General features: G+C 36.9%; 1 protein-coding gene across 2 annotated transcripts in view; it reads right to left on the reverse strand.

Annotated features, from left to right (window-relative positions):
* The window catches only part of LOC121405665 (gamma-aminobutyric acid type B receptor subunit 2-like), a 39003-nt gene that overhangs the window by 8454 nt on the left and 5154 nt on the right, over window positions 1-25395 (reverse strand). For both annotated transcript variants that reach the window (XM_041596597.1, XM_041596682.1), the window contains exons 3-10: window positions 23596-23766; window positions 16834-17025; window positions 15568-15843; window positions 13905-13965; window positions 13706-13795; window positions 4466-4616; window positions 3802-3934; window positions 2058-2174 (exon numbers count right to left, since the gene is read on the reverse strand). In XM_041596597.1, coding sequence (XP_041452531.1) covers window positions 2058-2174; window positions 3802-3934; window positions 4466-4616; window positions 13706-13795; window positions 13905-13965; window positions 15568-15843; window positions 16834-17025; window positions 23596-23766 — 1191 coding nt within the window. The remainder of the gene's footprint in view (window positions 1-2057; window positions 2175-3801; window positions 3935-4465; window positions 4617-13705; window positions 13796-13904; window positions 13966-15567; window positions 15844-16833; window positions 17026-23595; window positions 23767-25395) is intronic.

Consider the following 25395-nt stretch of genomic DNA (forward strand, 5'->3'; position numbering starts at 1 on the left):
ACATAAACAGTTAACGTTGGCGTTGAAATATTTGCACAAGTGAATTCATTTCTATAATGTCAAAATCAAGCGAGATCGTTTAGCATTGATCACACGACTGAAATGAAAATGCCGTTTTAATGAAAAGTATTCTAAAGTAGCATGAATGTAGTTGCATTTTGTTAATCAACATGCAAAAATAAAGTGGAAATTTTGCATTTAATGTGGCACATCTTAGTTTAGCTAATCAAGAGAACTTCTGTACCAAGGGTGGATCTACACATGTCAGAATTATCCTTACGATGGATGGTGCTATCAATAACCACAGTAACATGTAATTCACGCGTAATCACTATTTGCAACAGGCTACAAGTTTACACCCGTCGATGGTGACGTTCGCCAATCGTAACGTCCGTGATGTATAGGACCTAAAAGTGACAATTTAGATAATAACGCACCACGCTAAGCGCGATCTAGCTTATCCGAGTTATAACCAGTGGTGATCAGTATCATTCAAAAGTTGTCATGACTTGGATAATAAAAAAATGTCATCTATGACTGCTGATTTCACATTGTTGCTTTGGACATTATACGTTAATCGATATCGAGGTCTTACAATAACTGACTGTGTCCCGTTTCCGATGTCCATGTAGGTCATATCATACATCAATGAAATCAAAATTGATGCTCTAGATTAGCCCAATTACTACCCAGACAGAGTTATCTAGTCCCTGTATCTCTGGCGGTAATTAATGTGTCCTAATTTAATGTGAGATTGCCATCCAGTGGGAGGATTATAATAATGGGTACATCGTCAGGAAGGAAAAAAAAACATTTGAATGAGCACAGTGGGATTGAGGTCTTGGTATATTATTTGCGTTTACATTTTTGTGGCAATCAGTGATCCATTTATGTTTTTTACTCCAGTAGTTTCGATTTATAGTCCAATATCATTCCAGATATCATTCAAAAGTAAGAAAAAATACATCAACATTGTTTAAGAGCGGTAGTTTATTTTCACAGCTTGGAAGGGGAGAGGTGTTAAACTAATTCTTTATGGGCTGGTGAGTCACTGCAAGTCACCCTGAAAAAAAATGAAGTGAAAATAATTAAACGCCACTTCAGGAGTTTTTTTGTGACCAAGCTGGACAATTTTAAAGAGGGGAAGTTGGCATCTTGATTATGTAACACGGTGCCATGGACAAGTTTTCTTTCAGGCGATCAGCTGCAGGGATTCAATAGCCAATGAAAGAAATCAGTACAACGCACTGACATGGGTTTTTTTCTTTTTCTTTTTTTAAATATCTCCAGTTTGTTGTTCTCAGGAAGGCAATGACATAATTTTGTTAGTGTGATACAATTATTTGAAAAAAAACCCCGATTATCCCTATCTGTGATTAGGGCGAATAATATACAACAAGAAATATTATGATCTATATACGGACTAGTAAGGGAAAGAACCCAAGGGTCAATGAGGCAAAAAATAAAAGAAAAAAGGTGGATTATAATTCAGTTTTCTTTACCATGGGCCTACGGTGATAGGCGATCCTTGGCCCCGTTTTATAACGCATAAACATGTGTTATCAAACTAATACGGGATTTATGGGATGTTGGCGATCCTACATACTGGAAGGGTGATTTATGTGTTTTTCACAAGTGTACTTTGTTTTTTCTATCTGTTTGAAAATTAGGTGCCGTCTCCATTGGAAATAAGCCATCTCGGCTTTCACGGGCTATGGACCTCTGGGGAGAACTGAGCCATGATATAAATGGCTTTGAATAGAGTATTTTCATCTGTATGTTTTCGTTTAGAATTCTGTCAAGGAACTCTGATACTTTTGTATTTGTTAGGTCATTGTTTGCAAATAAAAGTAATAAATCGATCGATCGATCAATAAATCAAACAATAAACCATCATGATCGTCATTCATTCATTCACTCATTCATTCAGTCAGTCAGTCAACCAACCAATCAATAAAACGTCATGGTCGTGAATCAAATGCTATTTGCTCTGGTGGTCTATCGGGCCCATTAGGAAGTGACGTCGGAGTTTTTACACTATATAGAATACTACTCACTTTTCTTTTGATGACTCTACTAGTAGCATGTGTAATGATGTGATAAACTCGATATGTTTTGACAAACATCGATCCAAACGCCATGGAGAATCCCACTGCTAAAAACGATGTACGAATCTAGAAAACATAGAAGAGAAAGTAAATGATAAACATTTTCATTTAAAAAAGTTACATTTGATATGAGCAAAATCATTATATGGATTCAAAGACATTGCAACGACAAAAAGCGAGCAATGTAACGGAACAGAGTAGAAAAGATACAAAACAAAGTGTTCAGATTTAGGTTGATCAAATGTGCTTCCACATTAAGATGTTTACATGGTCAAACGAAGTAATTTCGTCAACTATTGGCTGATTGGGGTAAAAAACAAATTGCTTACGCCTACAGTCCTTGTATAACCAGAATAGCATGATCAATATTCTTTGTTTCTGATATAACTTTTCTTTTCGATTTTCTTTCTTGGATCAAATCAGTAAAAAATGACCAAATCAGTCAAAAATGACTTGTTAACAGGGTCAGCTGAGTATTATTATAGTCATATTTGATTATTTTCTATTTTACTAGAACAGCGTTATTTCTGACTAGAATATGTCAGAAATTTGATAATCATTAATCAGTGATTGTCATATCAGTTGTAGGAGGCATACTTCTCGATGTTCTACAAAATGATATTTTGCAATAAAAACAAAGACAAAAGGCAAAAACAAAACAATATTTCCAAAATCCTGGAGAGCATTAATTTTTATCGATATTTTTTTTATAACAATGTTATTTTTAATGTAGACGCAAGTGTTCTAACATGATGTACGAGGATATCTTTAATCCGAATAATTCTTTTTGGTAAAGTGCTTTTGTAAGACTCAGTTTAATGCACAAAGCTATAATTTTTATATCATTAGATCAGTGATAGGCATATATTAAGAACATTGTTATCTTTTTAAATTTTTATCAAATGTTTATCTTTTTTGTCAACAGTAATTATGTATTTCATTTGTCTTTATGAATAATAAGAGCACTATCATCTCGGCAAAGTATTCGGAAAATTACATTTGTATTTTATATAACGTATATGGTATCATATTCTGTATTTCCAGAGAGTGAAAGTGGGAGATGGAAAATATACTGTTAAAAAATATGAAAACTGGTTTGTATTTTACTGAAAGCGAAACGTTCAGAGCAAGAAGTATCCCCTTCCCACACCCGTACCGTCCAGAGTCCAAACCAGGCAATTTAGGCTACGTATTCAGACCACTTTCTTTGAGTGAAGGCCCTGCACAATAACCTTGCGTAGAATTTTCCCGGGCTAGCTTCCTATTCAATGACGCACTATATATTATCCCAGCTGTAACTCCAGCTGCTAAAGGCACTTGGTGCATTCAATGAATTAATACCCATTCACCTCATCTGGGTTGAGTGCAGCACAATGTGGATAAGTTTGTGGCTGAATGGAAAACACTGAGATTTGAACCCATGTTCCTCTCATTGAAAGATGAGTCGTGACCACTAGACCATGACAACCCTGCTTGAACTAAAACTACATCTTGAGTGAGGACTAGACTCCAAACTCTCTGGTCTGTGTCAAATAATTAGAAAGTATAGCCAGCCACAGTACATAGTGAATCTAGTCTCACTACTTCAGACTCTGCATTATGTACTATGCAAATTGTGACAACCAAGGGGTCTGTGCCTGCAGACTACCAATCTTGTGTGCACCCCGAATGTGGACAGCGCCACTGTACTTACCGTGCAGAGTGGAGCGAAGACAACATCAGATACTTTATCGCCATCCAATCCCATCATCAGTATGGCTGAGTAGACCGCTATACAACCAACTACAAGGATGTTATTCAGGTTGGGACTTGAGAGTTTGATGTACCTGGGGTGATGCGTCAAGAAAAGAACAACAAAATTGAGATGAATCTATGATTGGTTGAAATCAATTCAGGGTGCGTCAAACATAAAAATGAATAAAACACAAGTCATGTATATGCAGTCAAAATTATTATTATCAATATTATTATTGTTGTTATTATTATTACTATTATCATAATTATTATGACTATTACCATTATTATTATTATTATCATCATTATTACTATTGATATTGATCTTATTGTTATCATTTACACATTTTTGTAGTCAATTTATCTAATCAGTCGTTCATTAATTTATCTAATCATATATTTATTCAATTAAATTCAACTCATTTATTAATTTCAAACTTAACACTATAAAATGTATAATGTTATAAATTAACTCATTCATTCATTCATCTAAATATTTATTTCATTATAAATGAATTCATTTAGAATCATCACTATTTCGAGGGGGGTGGTTCTTGTGGCAAATAATCCAGAGTATATCTACAATATTTCAATAATTGACGCTGAAAACCGAATATACTTACTTTGTTTTTCTGTATTTCACATTGAATGCTAAGAAGAGAAGGGCGAGGATGATTCCCAGCACAGTTAGGACGGACATCGATAGGAAAGCTGCTGAATCAATCCTAATCGGTTTATCGAGAACGATCAGATGATCAACAGGTATAAATCCCCCTGGAAAAAAAGAGAAATAAGAATTAGAATCAATGGTCAATAAGAGTGGAAAAAAATACTGATCACGCCGCTATTTTGACCTCCGCGTTTAACTTGTCACAGTCACAAATTAAGACTCCATCCTCGTACACGAAAAAAAGTTTGCCTATAGCCCTACATGCTACATGTATACTTCTTTTTCGACAAGTTTGTCTACTAACCAGTTGGCCTTATTGTCATTCAATCCATTCACCTATGCATTTCGTCTTATTTCCAGTAAGGTTATACACATTTCCTAGTGGTGTAATGAGGAAAAAATGAGGGGAACAAACATGGCGTATCGGGCAAAACTTGTAAAAAGTTGCAAACGAGCAAAGTGAGGGAGCAAAATATGTTGACATCTTTCAAAACAAAAATGACATTTTGCGATAGAATTTTAAACAATACTCTGAATAAAAAATCTACGCCATGGCTGGGATCTGCACTTTCCCCCCTTTTCTCAATTTTTCTTGAAAAATAGGGAGGGGGGGATGTCTGTACACCGATTCTATTTCCTCTGATATCCAATTGGTTCACAACTAATTATTTTAGATTAATATTTGTGAATCAAATTTGTATGTAAAATGTGTAGTGATTAGTAGACAACAGAAGAGGAAACTAAACCATCTGACCATAAGACTTATTGATGATATTTATACTAAGTGGATACTATACCAAGTGTAGAGTAGACCAAATGGTACCTAGACCAAATTGGAAGTAGACCAAATGGGTTTGGTCGTTGAGGTTTTAACCGGGCATGGTGGCTCAGTGGTAGAGCGTCTACCTCATGAACGGGAGGTCGTGGGTTCGATCCTCGGCCGAGTCATACCAAAGAATTATAAGAATGGGACCTTCTGCCTTCTTGCTAGGCGCTCAGCATTTAGATTGGAGAAGGGTAATGATAACATATTATAATATGCATGGCCCGCTGGTAGAGCAGTTTCCTAACTGAAGTGGCTACCCTCGGTAAATAAAACGTTAGTATTATTAATTTTACTATCTGGAAAGAAGACTAACTGCTTGCACCAAGTGAAATATTCATCTGACCAGCGTTACAATCTCTCATGATTCACACATGCACTGCTATCTACAGAAGATATGAAGTCACTTTTTATCTTTTTATTTCTAAATTTGACCTCATTTACGAATCAATTTTACCGGGAATATACGTCACATGGCTTGACAAGACTCATTCTATTCCTCAGCACCAAGCCAAAAAAGTTGACAAAGTGTAATATAATTAGAAGATAACGGAAATTTGAATTATACCATCTTGGCATGAGATTTGATGACTAAATTGTATAATTAGATTAAATTGAGTGTAGAAAAAATGGGTTTAGCCAATGAAGTTTAAGAATATGTGGAAAGAAGACCAACTGCTTCCAGACCAAGTGAAATATTTATCTGATCAGGATTATAATCTCCCATGATTCACATATCTTCAGAAGATATGAAGTTATTAACTTATCAGTATTTGATCTTATTCACAAAATCAATTTTCCCGGAAAAAAAGGGGCGGGACAAGATTACATAATTATTATTCCTTAACACTATTTCAACGAAAATGCTTTCTTGATCAATTGGACAAATTGCGAAATGATTAGGAGATAACGGACGTGGAAAGTAGAAAATTTTGACATAAAATTTGGGAAGTAAATGGTATAATTTAACTAAAGGACCAACATTTGCTTAGCTGATGTGGACTATAGACTATCTTGGAAGTATATTAACTACTTGTAGGCCAAGTAAATGTTCCTCTGATCAGCACATGATCTTCCCAGATGCGTGCTTTTACACTTGGCTATCTTCAGAAGATATGAAGTTACTTTTTTTCATTTACGAATCAAATAGTCACAAGGCTTAATAAGATATTTATTTCTCAACACTAATTCAACAAGTTCAAGAAATCTTTCTACATGCTTAGAATACTTGTGAATCAAATTTTAATTTGACAAAGTGAAAAGATGACGGAAATGTAAATTATACCATCTTGGCATAAGATTCAACAACTAAATTTAATAGTAGACCAATTGGGGATTGCCCAAGTGGTATTAGACTCTCTGGGAAATAGAAAACTGTTTGAAGATCAAGTTCAAATTCACCTGATCAGCGTTATAATCTCCCATGATGAATTGTGTTACATACTGCTGTCTACAGAAGATATGAAATCACTTTTCATTTGTCATTATTTTGCTCTTATTCACATTTAAATTTCCTGTGAAAATAAATTACAGTGCCAGATAAGATTTAAGATTAATTCTTTGGTGATTTAACCAAGACTTCTTATACGCAACTTATCTATCTTTCTATGAGAGTGATGCATGTAGCACCTTGAGCACTCCATAGTACGAACGAATTATAAGTCTTATAATTATTATTATCATTGCTATTATTATCATCATTATTATATTATAGTTATCATTATTATTAAAATTATTATTATTATTGTTATTATTATTAGAATCATTATTATCATTGTTATTATCATTTCATTACAATTATTATCATTATTATAATACTACTTTCTATCTTTTATCATCACCACTATCATTTTATTTTTTTTCATTAATTCCTCTTCTTATTGTTATTTTGGTCTTATATCTCTCAAAAAGAGAATAAATCAAAAGTGAAGGATACTGTTGTCTTCTACTTCATCACCTCTTTCTCTAAACAATTTAATATTTGTCAGAGATTTAACAGTGGTCAAAATGACGTATAACAATTGCTAACCTTTTGCCCCATTGTCAAGAAAAAAAATATATATCATGACATTCAATTTGAAACACCAGGTTTTTACCAAGCTTGATGTACCATGAAACAAATCTGATTCGAACAGATAGAGTAATCCCACACACCTATCGACATTGACCTTTTGACTCAAAATAACATCGATCATAATAAGAACGTAGTTAATACAGATTGACCAGGTCCACATACACAATTTCCCTAGGAAGCATGCACGGGTGGACACGTATTCATTCTAGAGGGTGAAAGGGGGGGGGTGTAGAGGGGCTTAGGGAAATAGAAGTCACAATACGACTTTTTCTGGGCGACCTTGGGAGCGTTTCATCAATATTTTCATCCGACAAGTTGTCAGATCTGACATCTTTCCATGATTTTGATTGGCTGAGAGGCACTGTTCCTATAGTAACTGTCAGATAAAATGGGACTTGTCGGATAAAACGTCCGACAAGTCCTTTCATGAAACGCCCTCCTTATCTTTCGATCTCTATATAATATGAAGAAGTGATATAGAATGTAGATGGTATTTAGTGGAGTGTTGTGGCCCAGTGGATTAGTCTCCGGACTTTGAAACAGAGGGTCGTGGGTTCAAATCCTAGCCATGGCGTAGTTTTCTTCAGCAAGAAATTTATCCACATTTTGCTGCACTCAACCCAGGTGAGGTGAATGGGTACCTGGCAGGAATTTATTCCTTGAAATGCCACCGCGCTGTAAAAGGCTGCGGGACTAAAGTTAGGGTAAAAATATCTTAGTCCTTTGGAAGCGCATAGAGACGTTATTCATGTGTTATGCGCTATACAAAAAACTGAATATTATTATCATTATTCAGTAAGCGGTGGTTTATGGAATGGGGTAAGGGCAGAAAGGTCCTTTTTAATAATTAAAAATGTTTCCAAATGTAGGACACAAAATTTGAGAAAAAAGCAAGAGGAAAGAAAGAATTTGGAAATTAGATGAGTTCGTCGTGTAACTCTATAAATCCTCTCATGTCATTATGTTTAAAGATCGTAACGATTTTTAAAGATCGAACTTTTTGAGGGTCATTTTGTTCCCTCCCACGCAATATAAAGGCTTTTTTACGAGAGCAATTTCTGTTCTCAAGTTATGTTGAAGTTGAAAATAAATACTTAGGGTAATGCTGAATAGTCCATACTCCCATTTTGATAAACTGTATAGCGGATTCGAACAATCATCATGCCGATAAAACGCAAACATCGGGAAGGCATGTAAGGGGTGCTTGCAGCCCTTATACCCCCCTTGGTCACCGCGACAAAATCACTCCACCTTTCCCTAACAACCCGAAATATTTCACCCATTCAAGACATGCCAAAATAAATGATAGATGTTGAGTTTGTTTCCTCTTTCCCCCTCTAATCAATTTCCGAAATCGCCATTTGACTACGATCGCGGCGTCGTTAGATGTGTGCGCTGCGACCTGGGCCAGGATTTGGGTGTTATTTGATACACCCGCTACGTGAATGAGCACAAATTGCTCCATTTGTCAATCGGTCTCCACACAAATAATACCATGGAGGCAGCAGTTTCATCGTTGATGCGAGCTCGACCAGCGAGTGAACACTAAGGTATCTCCTTACGGTCTGCGGCCGGGGCACATTCGCCTCCTCTGAGCTCTCTTAATCGGCTATAAATTGAAAAAAAATGTTTAAGGACGTGTGAGGGAAGGGGTAAATACCGTTCATGATGTTTATTACAGATCTTGAATCGGGCTTTTCTAAACCTTAAAAAGTTTTGAATCTGTGATAGCAATGAAGACACTATTAGGCTATCTCACGATTAGATTTGAGCAATTTGTAGAAAGAAAATAATAGCATGAATCTATGAATTTAGAACAATTACAGATTCATGTTCATCCGCAAAAGAGAAAAACAAATAGGCCTACCAATCTTAAATCTTACGAAAAAAATGAAAGTGAAAATTTTTGACAGCGTGAAAGGTTTTGAATCAACATTAAGGAATAAGCAATTAGTATAGAAAAATACTAACAGGAATATATGAAGATAAAATTTCCAAGATCCAATGAATCTGAATATTTCGAGAGCTCAATAAATTGTTTGCAATTCGCACGAGAAAATAAAACAATAACGACGATAGCAAATGTTGCTGACAACATTTTATTTGCGGACTATACAACAATTCAGACTGACTAACTTTAAATAAAGAACCAAAGAAGGATAAATAATGAAGATTTTGATTTCAACAACGATCCGTGTCTTAGATTCATGATTTTGGTATTAACCCTTCAAGATTTTTCATCATTTTGTATTCTTTCCCAAGAATATTGTTATACACTTTTTTCGAGATATCATTACTCAATAATGCAATATATGAAGCTCTGAGTGGAATCGAACATAAAACTAAAAAAACACCCATGTAACTCGACGAAGATGAAAGATCATTATGATGGATAAGATTGCCAAAAGGAGCGAAAATTGATTAAAATTGAGTAAAGCTGCAGGTAATTGGTTGAGTGTTGTAAAAAAATATCAGAATGTTGAGAATTATCTTTTCAAAACGGTATTTGTGAAATGCTAATTCAGTATAGTTCCTGACAACAATGCGTTGGCGTAAAGATGGGGGGGGGGGCTTGGTGGTGTCCCTGAATTTTTCACAACAAAGATTTTTAAAAAGAGAGAAAATGAAAGATAATTTTTTTTATTCTTATAAATTTTGCCTGATAAGCCATATCCAGCCCGATCAAACTTGTTGGCTCATTACGCCACTGCAACAATGCATATATAGAAACATGATTGATGACGCAATCTGTAGAAATGGTTTTACAATCAAAATATTTTCTAGACCCTATGAAATAAAAATTCTTGGTTTAACGATGTAAAAACAAGAGGGTTAATTAGGTTAGAAAGACTTATTCATATTTGACTGGAAAGATGTTATTGTCTTCGAAACTTGTGTCGTCAAGAAAACTTTCTTAGAGTTATATTGTGTCTCCTCTACAAGTCAAACCATAATGATAATAGTCATCATAATTACGACATGAAATAATTATATAAAACTATACAAATATTTCTATATTTTATAAACCTACACCATACTGATGCACTTATTTTGTTATAATCCTCTCTCCCTTTCTAATGATCCGGGGCCCGTCTTACAAAGTTAATTTGAGATAATTTAGCTTGTTAATGTGTTTAAATAGCCTTGAACTTATTGTCAGCCTATATTGTTTGTTACTGTTATTTTATGAAAACCAATAAAAACAGAAAAAAAAGAATTGCGATTAATCTGATCAATCACAACTGTGGAAGACCAGCAAAATTAAAATCTAGCATACATGTTTGTTCAAAATATTTTCTATAAATTACGTATATTCATACATTCAATGTTTTCTTGAAAATACAGCATGCTTTTTTTTTGTTTGTTTCCAAATGACATTGAGCAAATTTCCTACAAAAAAAATATGACAGTGATGAATTTCCATATACTTGAGATTGATCGGATCAATCGTCACTCTTTATAAGACATGGCCCTGGTCAATTGTATAAAGTCCCATGAAAACGCTGGATTCAACACGCTTGTTATCTAATACTTGAAGTGTAATGCAATGTTGCGGCGAAGTGTAAACCTATCATTGCGATTTCCGATTTTCACTATTCATTATAAATATAGACCCTCTTCTTTCAAACTCGATCACTTCTGCAAGACTCCACCATGACGAAAAAAAAGTGCAAGTCATCCCAGGAGATCCGGGTTAAAAAAGGACAAAGAAAGTGGAAATAAAATCATACTCAAACATATTCTCTGGCGGCGTGTTTCATTACTGTAATAGAATGCCACATGTACTTTTATTCTCGTCCGGTATACGAGCTGAAATAAGGACCTGGAAGTGGATGCGATCAAGAGAGATAGATAGGAAGAAGAGCGATTGGAATTACGTCCATCAGCAAAATGTCAGATGAGACGGAGAAACGCGATCTAATGAGCCGCATCATGTGGTATTGTTTCTCAGAAACGATACTTGTTTATTTGATACCGAACGGCAATCTTCAATCCCTTTCTTGTTGATCGCAATTACATCCTTGCCTAAGGTACCTCTTACGAATCAACCAAAAGCCCTTTTCATTTCCATTTGCCCGGGCAAGCAATGTCAAAGGGGTTTGGTTTAGTCGGCTGAAAACGATACATGAAACATTCGGCTGCGCGAACAATACCGAAAGAGTATGCGAACAGGAACACATCTCCTAAAAACGCTTTATCATGGGCAACGCACGCTTCGTGTAATAAAGTCCCAGCCTGTCATTTGGTTCATAGACTAATCGATTTTGTCACTCCATTATCATGCTACGGACCCTCTCATTTGTCATCGTTTTTCAAACTGTCCAACCCAGTTTGTTTCGAAAAGGTAATTTTTATGAGATATAATACGAGGTAATCCAAGCACAGTCAATCCTTCTTGATTAAAGTATTGAGCGCGTGTAATGATTGTAGGAAGCAGACTGATGATATTTTGGAGTGATATTACTATGTCTTCATTAAATTCGTCCAGGCTTATTGTCTCCATGTATCTACTTCTATTACAACAGGCATGCAGAATAAAACCACAGCAGAGATCTGGTAGTGTGTCTTCTTTACCGTTCGCTTGTAATTACATACTGATGATACTCTTTTTTCCCGCTGAAGTAGAAATAGAAATAGGCCTATCTTATGATTTTTTATTTCCGGAAAATGATGGTTGATTACAAAGTATCAAACTGAGCTATTGCATGGCAGATGTACACAATGGTCGGTATTCTCAAAGTAGTGGTTCAGTTTACCCAAGGTTAACCAAGACGATATTTATGGGGTGCCACTAGCTACCCTAATTCACCAAAAACGAATCATTTTATTCATGCGGTAAAAAAATGCGCAATATAAAATTGCTCCATTGGAAAATCTGAACAAATAAAGCGAAACATAAACTTTGATTTCCAAAACTAAATAAACCCAAATCCTAATATTTACATTATTCTAAACCAAACATTCTATTACAATCTTAACTCTAATCCTATGCCTCCTGGGGTATTACGACTTTAGCAATGGTTGCAGGAGCAAAATATCGTGTCACCTGAACGGTTATCCTAGTTTTGGCTAGAATTCTTGTTTAGTCTGGGGTTAAACCTAGGTTGAGTTTACCAGAATACCAGCCAATGAATGGATCCATTCCAAGGAATTTTCGGAAAGCTAAGTAATGGGGTTAAGGACAGTTTGCAGGAGTATGTGAATTGTGCCAAATATCTTTTTTTTTTGGGGGGGGTGAGGGGGAGTAGGGATAGACGGCCAGTCTTGAGAAGACAAAAGAGAGAGATGACCTTAAGGATTCCCCGCCCACCTATGGTGAAGTTTGTTGAAAATTGCAATTGTAATAAGTTTTGGATAATTTCTATCCCACCGCATACGAATCAGTGACAACATGTATAAATGAAGGAGGGTACGCGTGGGTGCCCATTATCCAATCATAACTTAAAAGAACAATATTAAAAGGTTATTTAATAATTTGTACTGCCTGTCGTTCAAAGGCTTCCACAGCCCTTTTCATAATAGAAATGTATATATTACAAATAGCAATCTCGTTTGCTACATTCGAAATAAAAACAGCATTTACTGCCCAAGTTCCAGTCTGCAGTAAATGTTCCTCCATTGTATTGATAATGTTCAATACAATATAGGCAAATCGCGGCGGTTGGCTGTAGTAATAATGAAACAAATGTGACGTGGAGGATACTATTTATTGGATTGCAGGGGGTGAGTGACTTCTAACCCTCGCTTGCTAGTGAACGTATATCTATTTCAATGCAATTTGGAGCAGACCCATGTTGGTCCTACTCCACATGAAAAACGAGGCCACTTGTCTGGTTCCCCTTCAAATGCAATGAACACGATGAAGAGAAATGGCTCTTGTTGAGAGGAATAGAAAAGGTTACATTTGAAATATTAGGTGTTACAATCTACCATCGATTCTCTGTCTGACTGAAGCGGCTGTTTTTCCACCCAGGTCGTTGACCGTCAACAGTTCTCAGTGTCTCAGAGATCCACATGATAAATTCGGTTTAGTTTTCAAGCAAGGTATAGCTATTTTGGGAGTGATGCATATCTCGCTCTATTTCTGTCGGCGCACATCAAATCCTACGCAATTCTGTAACTGGAACATTCACTACATTTCCTCGGACATGACTGGATTTATAAGTATGATTTATAACATCCATGTACATCCTATTTCATTCTTCATGTTTATCTACATTTATATATATAGATTACAACATTTTTGTGACCTTTCTGATACCCAATACGAAATACTGAAGAATGATTTCCCTTACCTGCCCAGTGGATAGGAACTGTTCCCTCTGTTTCAAAGTCTAGGAGTTCACTCTCAGGAAAATATAAGGCAACACGTTTCAATTCACCATCTAAGGAGAAATGAAGAGTAAAATGAATTGAAATAATACCACAAGAAAATAGGATGTCCATCATAAAAGTATATGTTGGGTAAGGATAGGTCAAATTAAAGCAAGTTACCTTGATTTTGTCTGAAAGTGGTGATTCCAAAGCGATCTGGGCCCACAAATGAAACCGGTCCCTGAAGATCATGAATGAAAATAAAACAAAGTATTAGAATATTGAACTGCCCTCATATATTCAATATTTTCTAAATTCTTAATGATTTTTTTTCGGAGTTATTGTAGTCCTAATCACAGTTCCACTTTTTCTTCTACTACTGCTGCCTTTTCTACAACAACAACAACATCAACAACAACTACTACTACTACTACTTTTAGTACTATTAATACTTACTACTATTATACTACTACACTAATACTACTGCTTCTACTACTACTCTACTACTATACTACTACTCTACTACTATTCTACTACTTCTACTTCTACTACTACTACTACTACTTCTACTACTACTACTACTACTACTACTACAACTACTACTACTACTACTACTACTACTACTACTACTACTACTACTTTTAGTACTATTAATACTTACTACTACTACTACTACTTCTACTACTACTACTACTACTTCTACTACTACTACTCCCACTACTACTACTACAACTACTACTCAGTGGTGTACCTGTGATTTTCCACAGGGGGAGGGGGCAAAACCGGTCGTAAAATTTGACAAGCAAAAAAATAGAAAAATAAAAATATAAAAAGGTCTTCAATCGTACCCGAAAAAATTTGACAAGCAAAAAAAAAAGAGTCTTCAAGCTCGTCAGGAGGGGGGGGGGCAGGGATGTGTCTTTTGTATGGGTTGTGACTCGTCAGGGGGGGGGGCAGACTGCCCCCTCTGCCCCCCCGTAGGCTAGTGCTCCTACTACTACTACTACTACTACTACTTTTAGTACTATTAATACTTACTACTACTACTACTACTACCTACTTCATTACTTTTTCTCCATAATTATGGTGATCACTAGAAACATTTCATTTAGACATGGATGTACATTGCATCTGGCATGTAATGTGGTTTATATCAGAACTGCCTTGATGTTTTAATGGATCCATAATACTGACAATCCTTTTTACACGCTACATGTATACTAAATTGTTCCTTTCTTAACGAAAAAGTCATAAATACGTATTATCTCTTTAATCTAATGTTGGTCAAATTGTTCTCATCAACATCGAAAATTTGAAAAATTGGAAGGACCAGAAGGATGCGGAAGTTGGAGTAGAAAACGAGCGAGGAGCAAGGGGAGTATGGGGATGCTGCACGGGATCAGGATGCTAAGGTGCGAAGCTATTGAAAGATTGCGTGTCTGCGATTAAGTCTTTTATCTCAGGTCAAAAGGATGTCGAATGGACACGTTATCTCCATGTCCCTGGGAAGCGGGGGTGCATGAGGTGCTAAAGCACCCCCAGGATTTTCCTGGGGGTGCTGCGTGTATTATTTCCAATAGACAGCACCCCCTGGAATTCTGGTAGGTGTGTCAAATTGGTGAAATGTATTGAAAATTGCAACCATTTTGTGTTGAACCCCCCCCCCCTTTTTTTTTGCTTGTCAAATTTCTTGGGACCAAAACGATTCATTTATGTGAAAACTTTTTTTCTTTTTTTGTTGCTTGTCAAATTTACTTTAGCACCCCCAGCAAAAAAAATCGTTCCCAGGGCCCTGGTTATCTCAGGTCTGGAAGCCATACAAAGGTCAAAATATCAGACTCACTGAAACACCGGTGAATTTGACGTCAGACATGATATTGATAAGCGCATCTTTCATGCCTTCATCAGTATACGAAAACTCTGTCGGTCCGACGTCGCTCATCACTGGTTTCGTCGTCGTCATCGGAATCGACGCGTTGCTTGGCGTCGGATCAACCTTCCGCATAGCCTCCTTGAGAGCGAGTGTGATGGTCCAGACTGCATCGTAGGTCTGGGCAGCGTGGGTGGAGAGGTGTTCGATACCGCGTTCCTTCATCTCCTCTCGGAACTCGGATGATGTCTAGAGTACATTACGTACAAGTTAAGGAAACAAAGTGGCTAACGGTATTTCAACGGTAAATTGCCAACTCGTCCACTCATCATACGGTCTAAACTTCATTTAGTCTAATGCCATTCCATCCATCAAAATTTCGTCTAACAACCATTTGGTGCAATGAACATTTATTCCCATCATCACTTAGTCTAACCACCAGTTCGTCTATTACCATTTCGTCTTATGACCAGTTGGTCTAATACTTATTCAATTTTCATTTGTTTTGAAAAATAACACTTAGTTTAATAAGACCAAACAGTATATGGACTAAATGGCTATTGGACCAACTGGTTATTTGGCCAGAACAATTAGACCATGTGGATAGCGGACGAACTGATGGTAGACCAAATGGCAGCAGACGAGTTTGCAATAGCACGAATTGGCATTACACCAATTGAAAATAAACTATTACAACAAGGTGGAACCTGCATCATTTGTAAGTAGTGAGTCAATACAAAATATTCAGCAAAACAAGTAGATATGACGAGTCTTTCTGACCTCCGGTTGTGGTTATGGGAAAAACAATTTAGAAGTTGCAATGTTTTCGCAAAAATGACTCAAGATGTCACTATACATTGAGAGGTCAGTGTTGATTCATCACAAGGTCAAAGACAACATATACAGACCTGAAGGTAGTGCCGTCATGTGAATTACTTTTCACTTTTTAAGAACTCGTAATGTACTACTAGATTTTTACAAGAAACAAACGTTTTTTTTATGCAAATGCTAAATATTAACGATGTTAATTCAAAGGCCATGCAATCTTATTGGGAATTCCAAAAAGTCCGAATTCAGCCAAAAGGAACAACGTTCAAAGTTTGTTAACCCTTTGGTCAGTTGTTAGTTGGAAGCAGAAATGCCTCGCTCAGAGACAGAAAGGGCCAGGATAATGATAGATGGAGCAAAAATAGTATCAGAACGGAGGATAGATCAAAAGAACTGTTGCCAGGAACTCACCAGACCCGAGACTGACATCCGGTCATCGATGTTGGTATCCATGCTGTCTACAGCGAAGTAGCCTTCGACAGCCTCAGTGAGTTCCTCGGGTGTACAGTCTATCCGATCGTCTTCAACGAGCCACCAGTCCCGCATGTACCACCCCACCAGGAGCCAGACGTACTTTGCCCCGTACATGCCCCGCTTGTAAGCCTAAGGCCAGGGATACAAGATGACATAAATAAATGAAAAGCGACACATACATGCAATAACTTTTCTGACTGCACACTTTCAACCCAAGAAAGATCGCCTTCCCAATCGTGGTTTCAATTTTACATATTAAAAGCGAAGTCAGCTGAATGTATCAATGTTGCTCTTTTCGCTTCTAGACATATCAGCACATTAATAATTTTAAGGGCAGTAACAAGGATATAAGGATAATAAATCTTAAAAACTTTTGAGAAGAGCAACAAGCATCATACACCTGTACCAGCCAGGGATATGTCATAAACAGTCAGATGGTAGGCAATATAACAGTATGGTTTATACAAAATTGACCAAGTCTTCGGTGATATTGGAAAGCTTTTGCGCATGGACAGGGGGGAGGTGGGGGTCTTCTTTACTTTTTTTTCTCTGGTGAGTGGAACCAATGGAGTTCAGCAGAACAACCAATGTAATAGAGACCGAAGCGTTTGGTCTAGGTTGTGATTTGCAGTCACCCGCCAATTATGTGGCGCCTCGCGATGGATTACGAATCATGTGATGTAAGTAAGCACTATTAGCTCTCGTTTATTTGTACACGGATGATTTGGTACTGTCTAGAATGACTCAATGATGATCACATTGTCATTCTATCCGGATTACTTTCATGAAAGGTATGAGGCGTCTTGGATCAACACTAGACGATTTCCGCAACAAATTACAAAGTTTTGTTGTGCATCGTGACCAGATTTCTTGCAATGGGTGACTCTTCGGTGTATTAAAGAACGATTGATTTACAAACCCGAAGTAATTTCCCGCTCTTTCACATAGTAAAGAAAATCGGAATTTGAATGATTCCAGTGAAAAATAAGGCTAATGACGAATATTTAGCACGTGTAAGACCAAACCGAAACATGATTAGAATCACGAACGCTAATCACAGTCACAATTACAATAGCAATCATCATTATACAACGATGATTTAAGATTCACGTGTGAAAAGGCCCTTTGCCTCACAATAGGCTGCCAACTAAAAGAGGCGTTAAATGTTTACGTATAGTTGCACTCAATAGCGTGAAATAGGATAGGACATCATACACGACTTCATGAATTAGACCTAGGCCTACTTCCTATAGTATTATATAGTCTGGTATACAAATTGTATGAATTTATGCTTCCCTTCAAAACACAACAATAACAACCAAAATTGCATTCAAATTCAAAATTTATTTTTACATCTGATTAAGAAACACAAGTACAAAAGCATATGAAGATATATAAAGCATAATTAATTCAAAATCATAATGTGGTATAATTTGACAAAGGCCAAAGACCTATAGAAAAAAACTTTTATATATTCTGTCACGATATAAATTATTATAGGAGACTGCGATCAGAAAAAAGGTCATATTCAATCAAAATTGATATTCCCTTTAACCCACAATCTGTATTAACATGTATATAGCCAAAAAAATCTATTCTTTTCAGTTTCGTCATCAGGTATTAAGGAGAGCCATGTACGCAACTCGTGTAAGGTTATTTGAGTCCATTAGTAAATATATCCTTTGAAATCTAATCTTCATGCTATCCAATGACAAACAGAATTAATGAAAAGGACAGCAATGCATATTGATACCATATCCTCCAGAAAATGAGCAAATGGATGCCTGACTTTTTTTATCCATATGAAAGATTGAAACTGTCCTTGATCTTGTCATTTAATCACTAATGAGATTCTTCCTCTATCAGTCATTCAGAAAACCCCGATTCAATCACGCAATGCATAATCCAAACCACCACTTCAACAGATTTATTTCTATTCCTGGCTTTGTCCCGCGCAGGTCGTAATCACTTCGTGCTTTCTGTTAACCAATCAATCAATTCAGGGGTATTGTCGTAGAATAATTATTGTCAGTTCGCAAAATCGTCCCGAGGTCACGCACGAGGTCATGTCCGTTTTCCGCTTAGTCATATTTTTTTTTTGTCCGTATATTACTGTATACAGTGCAGTCGTCGTCCGAATGAAATCCGCCATGAAGATTTAATGCTAATTTGTGCAGCCATGTAGATGATGACCAGGCAAACATATAATCCCTCGAGCATCTTGTTTGTTTGGTGTCTAGCATGGATTCCCTAAGGCTTAAACGACCTCTTGAGCATTCTAGTTCATCGTCACCTATCAGTAATGGGGGGGGGGGGGGGGTGGATTCGCCCCGCGAAGCAGAACGCTTTCAATAATACTGAAAATGTATTGTCAAATACCCTTTAAGGGGAAGAGCAATCAAGAAGGTTTTTGTCGAAAACTGGTGAATCAAAACAGCAGTTTAGTCCCGGTGGGTGTTTCATAAAGCTGTTCGTAAGTTAAGAGCGACTTTAAGAACGACTGGTTATCCTGTCTTGTTGTAAATGGTATATTCATAGGCGATGGTTTAGCGCGTAAGAAAGGATCACCAGTCGTTCTTAAAGTCGCTCTTAACTTACGAACAGCTTTATGAAACGGCCCCCAGGATTCTGAACAAACGATATATCTGCAATTTTTACCTTAGCTCTGAAACTGCTGTTCCGGTGTACCAATTTTCGACAAAGACCTCCTAGATGTACTTTGTTATTTGAAGGGCATTTTCAATAGATTTACTGCGCTCTAAAATCTGTTCTGCGTCATGATGCGAAAACTCACCTATGTTTATAGTTCTCTTGCTAAAGATCGCTATCCTTATCCTACCTTTCCATGTATCCAATCCAATACACATGTACTAAAGCGCCTTTTCCTTTCGATTAGGAAAAGGCTTATATAAAGCTTAATTGCGATTCTGAGTTAATCAAATCACTATCCTGTGGATTAATGCTCCTTAATTTCTGGGCATTTCAATCATAAATCAGATAATATCTATTTCTGTAATAACAATAAAAGAAATCTGATGAATGTTACCTATACGGTAATGCCATTCAAGGATCTGTAAGAAATGACAAACATATGTTATACGACAGTGGCAGACTTGGTATCCACAGTCGAAATTATCATATTTTCAAAACGGTTGGTCTTGAAGTACAGTTGGGCATACTCTCTTTCAAAAGCATCATAGTAACGTATACTGTTAAAGGTAAGAAAGGGCAAACAAAATTACGTCAGATTTATATTACATGTAAAATATATGAATATTTGGCCGCTATTCTTTTGGTCTCACCTGCATGGCAGAGAGACTATAGGTGCCGCTTTTCCGGCGGCGGCGGCGTCAACAGCAAATCTTAACCGAAGGTCAAGTTTTTTAATTGACAGCATAACTTGAAAAGTATATAGACCTAGTTCATGAAACTTAACCATAAGGTTAATCAAGTGTAACCCAACGTCGTGTCTGAGTTTCGAACTACAGGACTAAGGTCAAAGGTCATTTAGGGTCAATTAACTTTTGCCAAATTGAGTGTATCTGTTGAATTACCACCATAACTTTAGAAGTTTATAGATCTGATTCATGAAACTTAGACATAAGAGTAATCAAGTATTACTGAACATCCTGTGCAAGTTTCAGTTCACATGACTAAGGTCAAGGGTCATTTAAGGTCAATGAACTTTGGCCATGTTGTTTTTTGGTTGAATTACCATCGTAACTCTGTAAGTGTATTGGTCTTGTTCATAAAACTTGGATATGAAGGAATCAAGTATCACTGAACATCCTGTGCGAGTCTCAGGACACATGACCAAGGTCAAATGCCAATGGACTTTGGGCACGTAGGGGGTATTTGTTGAATAACCATCATAACCCTGAAAGTATATGAATCTTGTATATTAAATTGGAAACAAGAGTAATCAAGTATCATTGAACATCTCGTACGAGTTTCAGGTCACATTACCAAAGTCAAAGGTCATTTAAGGTCATTGACTTTAGCCATTTTGGAGATAATTATTAGATTGCTGTCATAACTTACAAATTTATAGATATAGTTTATAAAATGTGGATATAAGGGTAATCAAGTATCACTGACAAGTCTTAGGTCGCATGATCAAGGTCAAATGTCATTTATTGTCGATGAACATACTATTGCATCATTATATGAATGGTGATTCTTTAATAATTATTTCATAGTAGTTTTCAAAGTCAGCACTGCTGCTGTATTGAATCGCGCGATGCAGGTGAGACTGCCAGAGGCGCTCCACTTGTTTTTAATTGTCAGATCTGTAAAGCTAATAATGTCTCAAGCTAAATACCTCTGATCCGTTAAGTGAACCCTGAATAAGTTGTACTTAAAGTGCCTGATCAACAACTCGCAAAATTTCGTCAAATATCTTTATATTCAAATTCGTATCCATATCCATACAATGTTATGTATTGTCCGATGATATCACTGCTGGGTACCTTTTACTTAAGTTACAAATATATGGCCTCCACCTTTAAAGTAGAGTTTCGAGCACGGTAATGACAAACATCATGTATGATAACTACCAAATGATGAAACAAAACTGATTCAAAGTAATTCTACTTGCGATTGAGGGAGGTACGTTTGTGATTATAACTAAAACAGGGGCCAAGTATGATCAGAATTGCTTCAAGCATTTTTTTTAGGTCAAAAAATCTCAGAATTCAACGTCTGTTAACATGGAATTAATTATTACCGTCACTTATTCTTTCAAATTATTCTGCAACATCAAATTGTGATGCCAAATTTTGATATTTAGCACCAAGACCAACAACTTTCAAACTGAAATGCTTCAAATCAATAAAGTTCTGTTCAGCATGATACGCAAAATCAAACTAAGGATGACTAAATAAGAAACTATGCAAGAAAACAATTACTCATTTCAACAAAATAAGAAACATGAAAACACTCTTATGAACCCAACTACGATCCCAATGCTTCCTATATAAGGGTCAACACAATGACACAGAAAACGAGGACGACCGCAGCTCTCTGGCATCGGAAAATCGGCGTACATCAATTTTCAAAGTGACGACTCGTATCTAAAGAAACCGAAAGGCCATTTGCACCAGGTAATTGGGGATAAATGAATTCTCCAGCCGTCACTGATTTTCACGCATCCTTTGACTCCAATCTCTCCAGGGTGAATCAAGAATTAAAGGTAATTTGTGTGACGTATCTTGGGAATTATCTCCAAGTGCTTTGATTATTTTAGAGGAGTTTCTAATTGTTTGTTTATGCCGTGACACCTGACAGGATATTTCAGAGGTCATCACCGAATGCAGTTTTGTCAACATTTTCAAGGCAGTGATCTCGGATCGATTTCATGATACATCCTGCCGTCTTGTCTCTGTATGGAATGTAGCACCTTGGATTTTTGAAGCAATTGGGATCATTTCCGCCAGGTGAATTGAGCTTTGATAAACCAGAAATGGGTTCCTGTCTCCGTATGACATCAATTACATTAACCTTGTGGGTCTGACTCCCGCCTTTTAAACAGAGGGTCGTGGGTTCGAATCATTGGCTTGCCATGGCGTGTTTTTCTTCACCAAGAAAATAATCCACACGGTTCTGCACTCGACCTAAGTGAGGTGATCGAATGGGTACCCGGCAGGATTAATTTCTTGAATGCTCTGAGCGCCGGTGATGGTAGCTCGAGCTAAATCCGGGGTAATATATCAGTGCTTTGTATCCTCAGACAAAAAGAACTTTATAAATCCAATTAATAATGTTAATATTATTATCATTATTATTGTGAATATAATGATGATGAGCCTAAAACTATATCTTCTGACGTCACGGTGAAAACTTGGGAAGTAGGTTAATGCGGACAAAGAGTCTGTGTTGCTACAGTACATCGGGGGGGGGGGGGGCATCAACAGTCTGTCCAACTATCTGGCAAAACTTCTCGATATTGATCGGTCGAAACGCACTCTTACTATGACAACTTTCGGATAAAATCGCCCACCCCCCTGGTCTTCTATGCTGGCTTTCCTTTATCTCGCTGGCAAAATGTAGCATATTCTTGATATTTTCACACAATATCGACTTTCACTATGACAAACCATTTGAATCATTTTCATTGATGTCATTCTTAACCGGCCTTCCTGACCATGTTGACACCAATCTGCTACCCAATATGCGGAAAGGTGATGTACATCAAGTTTTGCATGTGTTATGAATGATCTATTGTCAGCCATTATGGCTTCGAATTTTGAAAAAAAAAGTGAATGCCTTGCCGATATGTAATTGGGTAAAATATATTTTTTGTCATGGTAAACAGATAAAATAATTCGACATCAATATTTGCATCATGTATTTCTAAACGTAAAGATAACGTCGGGAAAGAACATATTTTGAATTGATTCATGTTCTGGGCCCTTAATTTCAGTCATCATGACTGTTATTCTTGACTGAAAGAAAAATATGATGATTATCGAACGACCGATGGTCTTCCAAAGCTGGGTTTTCTACTTTCAAACTTTTTATAAAAATCCTGTGACCCGTTGCAGAAAGAGTTGCGATTAAACGCAAAAAAATTAAGCGCAAGTCTCTAGTACGCGTATTTCATCGGTTGAAAGTCAAGTTTCATTTGATTTTCGGAGGTGTGTTTGATCGCAACTGTTTGTGCAACGGACCCCTGATGACATCTTTGGTGGAGGCACTCACCTCGCAGAAGACAGCCCTGGCAGCGTCCTCTTGAAAACTTCCGATGATGATACGGGCATCTTTCTCTTCTAATTGCTGTATCTGCGGCCCGGGGTCATCGACGAAACTTAATACAGCCGAGAAAGTGATGTTCGTATCGCTCTCGAAGTACTTGCTCATCGTGGTCTGGGCCTAAAGGGAAAGGGGAAGTAAAGATAGGAGAGGAAATAAAATACTTCATATCATAAGGGTGTGTCTGAAAGATGTTGTCAGACTGCTGATCACCATACGGTCATGTTTGTCAATACTTTTGCTGCACCTTTAACATGTTTAAGTTATAGGCCGATGACTAATCGCCTTATTTTACTCTTGACAAATTACGTAACAATATGCTATGACACGACAAAAAACACAATTTTTATAAAACAAAAACGGATTGGTCTTTAAATATTTTTAGCAACACCTCTAGTTCTCCAAAGCCATCGGAAGAGAGTATATTAATGATTTTTGTTCGGTGTTTCCTGGTGGTCATAGATTTGGCTATGCCGGCTGATAAACGAACGAAAGTGAGATCACGGCCAAGATGAGAGTTTTACTTCTGAATATGGAGTAGCTCGACATAAGGTGGGGTAGAAAACTGAATGAGGTAGGGTAGAAAGAGAAAGAGAAGGGGGGGGGGCTGGGGCACGAGGAGATTGTGGAATGGGTGTTAATTGGAGGAAAAGTGACAGAAGAGGAGAAAGAACATTCACATCTACAGTAGACAGCGGTACAAGACGACAAAGGATATAGGCTTTCAGATACAAAAAAGTGGCACTGGCATGATTTGGGTGCCGTTGTGGTTAGATTAAAGGAAAATCCGACAGGTGACAGATAGAAATCGATTACCAGAGCTACTGTTTGCTGATCACATTATACCACGTGATCAAATGTGACGTACCGGCCTATAGACAAATTGGGACCTCTGTCAGACAACGTGGACACTAGCATGTAATCATTTTCGAAAGGGGAGACTGGAGGCTTTTGGTTTATCGTAGTGTGGATAGTCATGATCGTAGATGCTGGAAAATTTGAAGCAGTTCTATCAAAATCGATGGATCAATGACTTAATTGATTAATTGAATTCATGATTGAGTGAGTGACTGATTAAAAATATGTTCCCTTGCACGATTAGGTCACAATGCCGAACGCTATAATTTCAATCGGTGCTCCTTTTTTAATTTGCCATTTTACTTCTCATAAACTGATAAATATTTCCATTATTCATGTTATCGCAATCACACGGCTATATCATTTATTTCACCAATATTTTACTTTTTAATGATAAGAAACTAAACAAATGATTTAGTACACGATCGAATTCATTTAATAAAATCATTTTGTTTAATGTATGATGATTTGGTAAACTGTCGATTCATCCACTGCCAACTCTTCCACTAACCACATGGTCTGCCTACATTTAGTCTAATGCCATTCCATCCATCAACATTTCTAACAACAATTGGTGCAATAACCATTTGGTCTAATCATCACTTCGTCTAATCATCAGTTCGTCAATTAACTTTTTGACTCACAACCAGTTGGTCTAATATTTTCGCTTTATTTTTCATTCATTTTGCCCAATTAACTTTCAATCTATTTAGACCAAATGGTGTATAGACTAAATGGCTATTGGACTAACTGGTTATTAGACGGAATGGTGAGTGGACGAAATGGCAATTAGACCATTGGATGTTGGACGAACTGATGGTAAACCAAATTATAGTAGACGAGTTGGCAATTGGACGAACTGGCATTGGACAACATGAAAATAAACCAACC

The sequence above is a fragment of the Lytechinus variegatus genome, chromosome 1 (assembly GCF_018143015.1).
Source record: "Lytechinus variegatus isolate NC3 chromosome 1, Lvar_3.0, whole genome shotgun sequence".
Taxonomy (NCBI): domain Eukaryota; kingdom Metazoa; phylum Echinodermata; class Echinoidea; order Temnopleuroida; family Toxopneustidae; genus Lytechinus; species Lytechinus variegatus.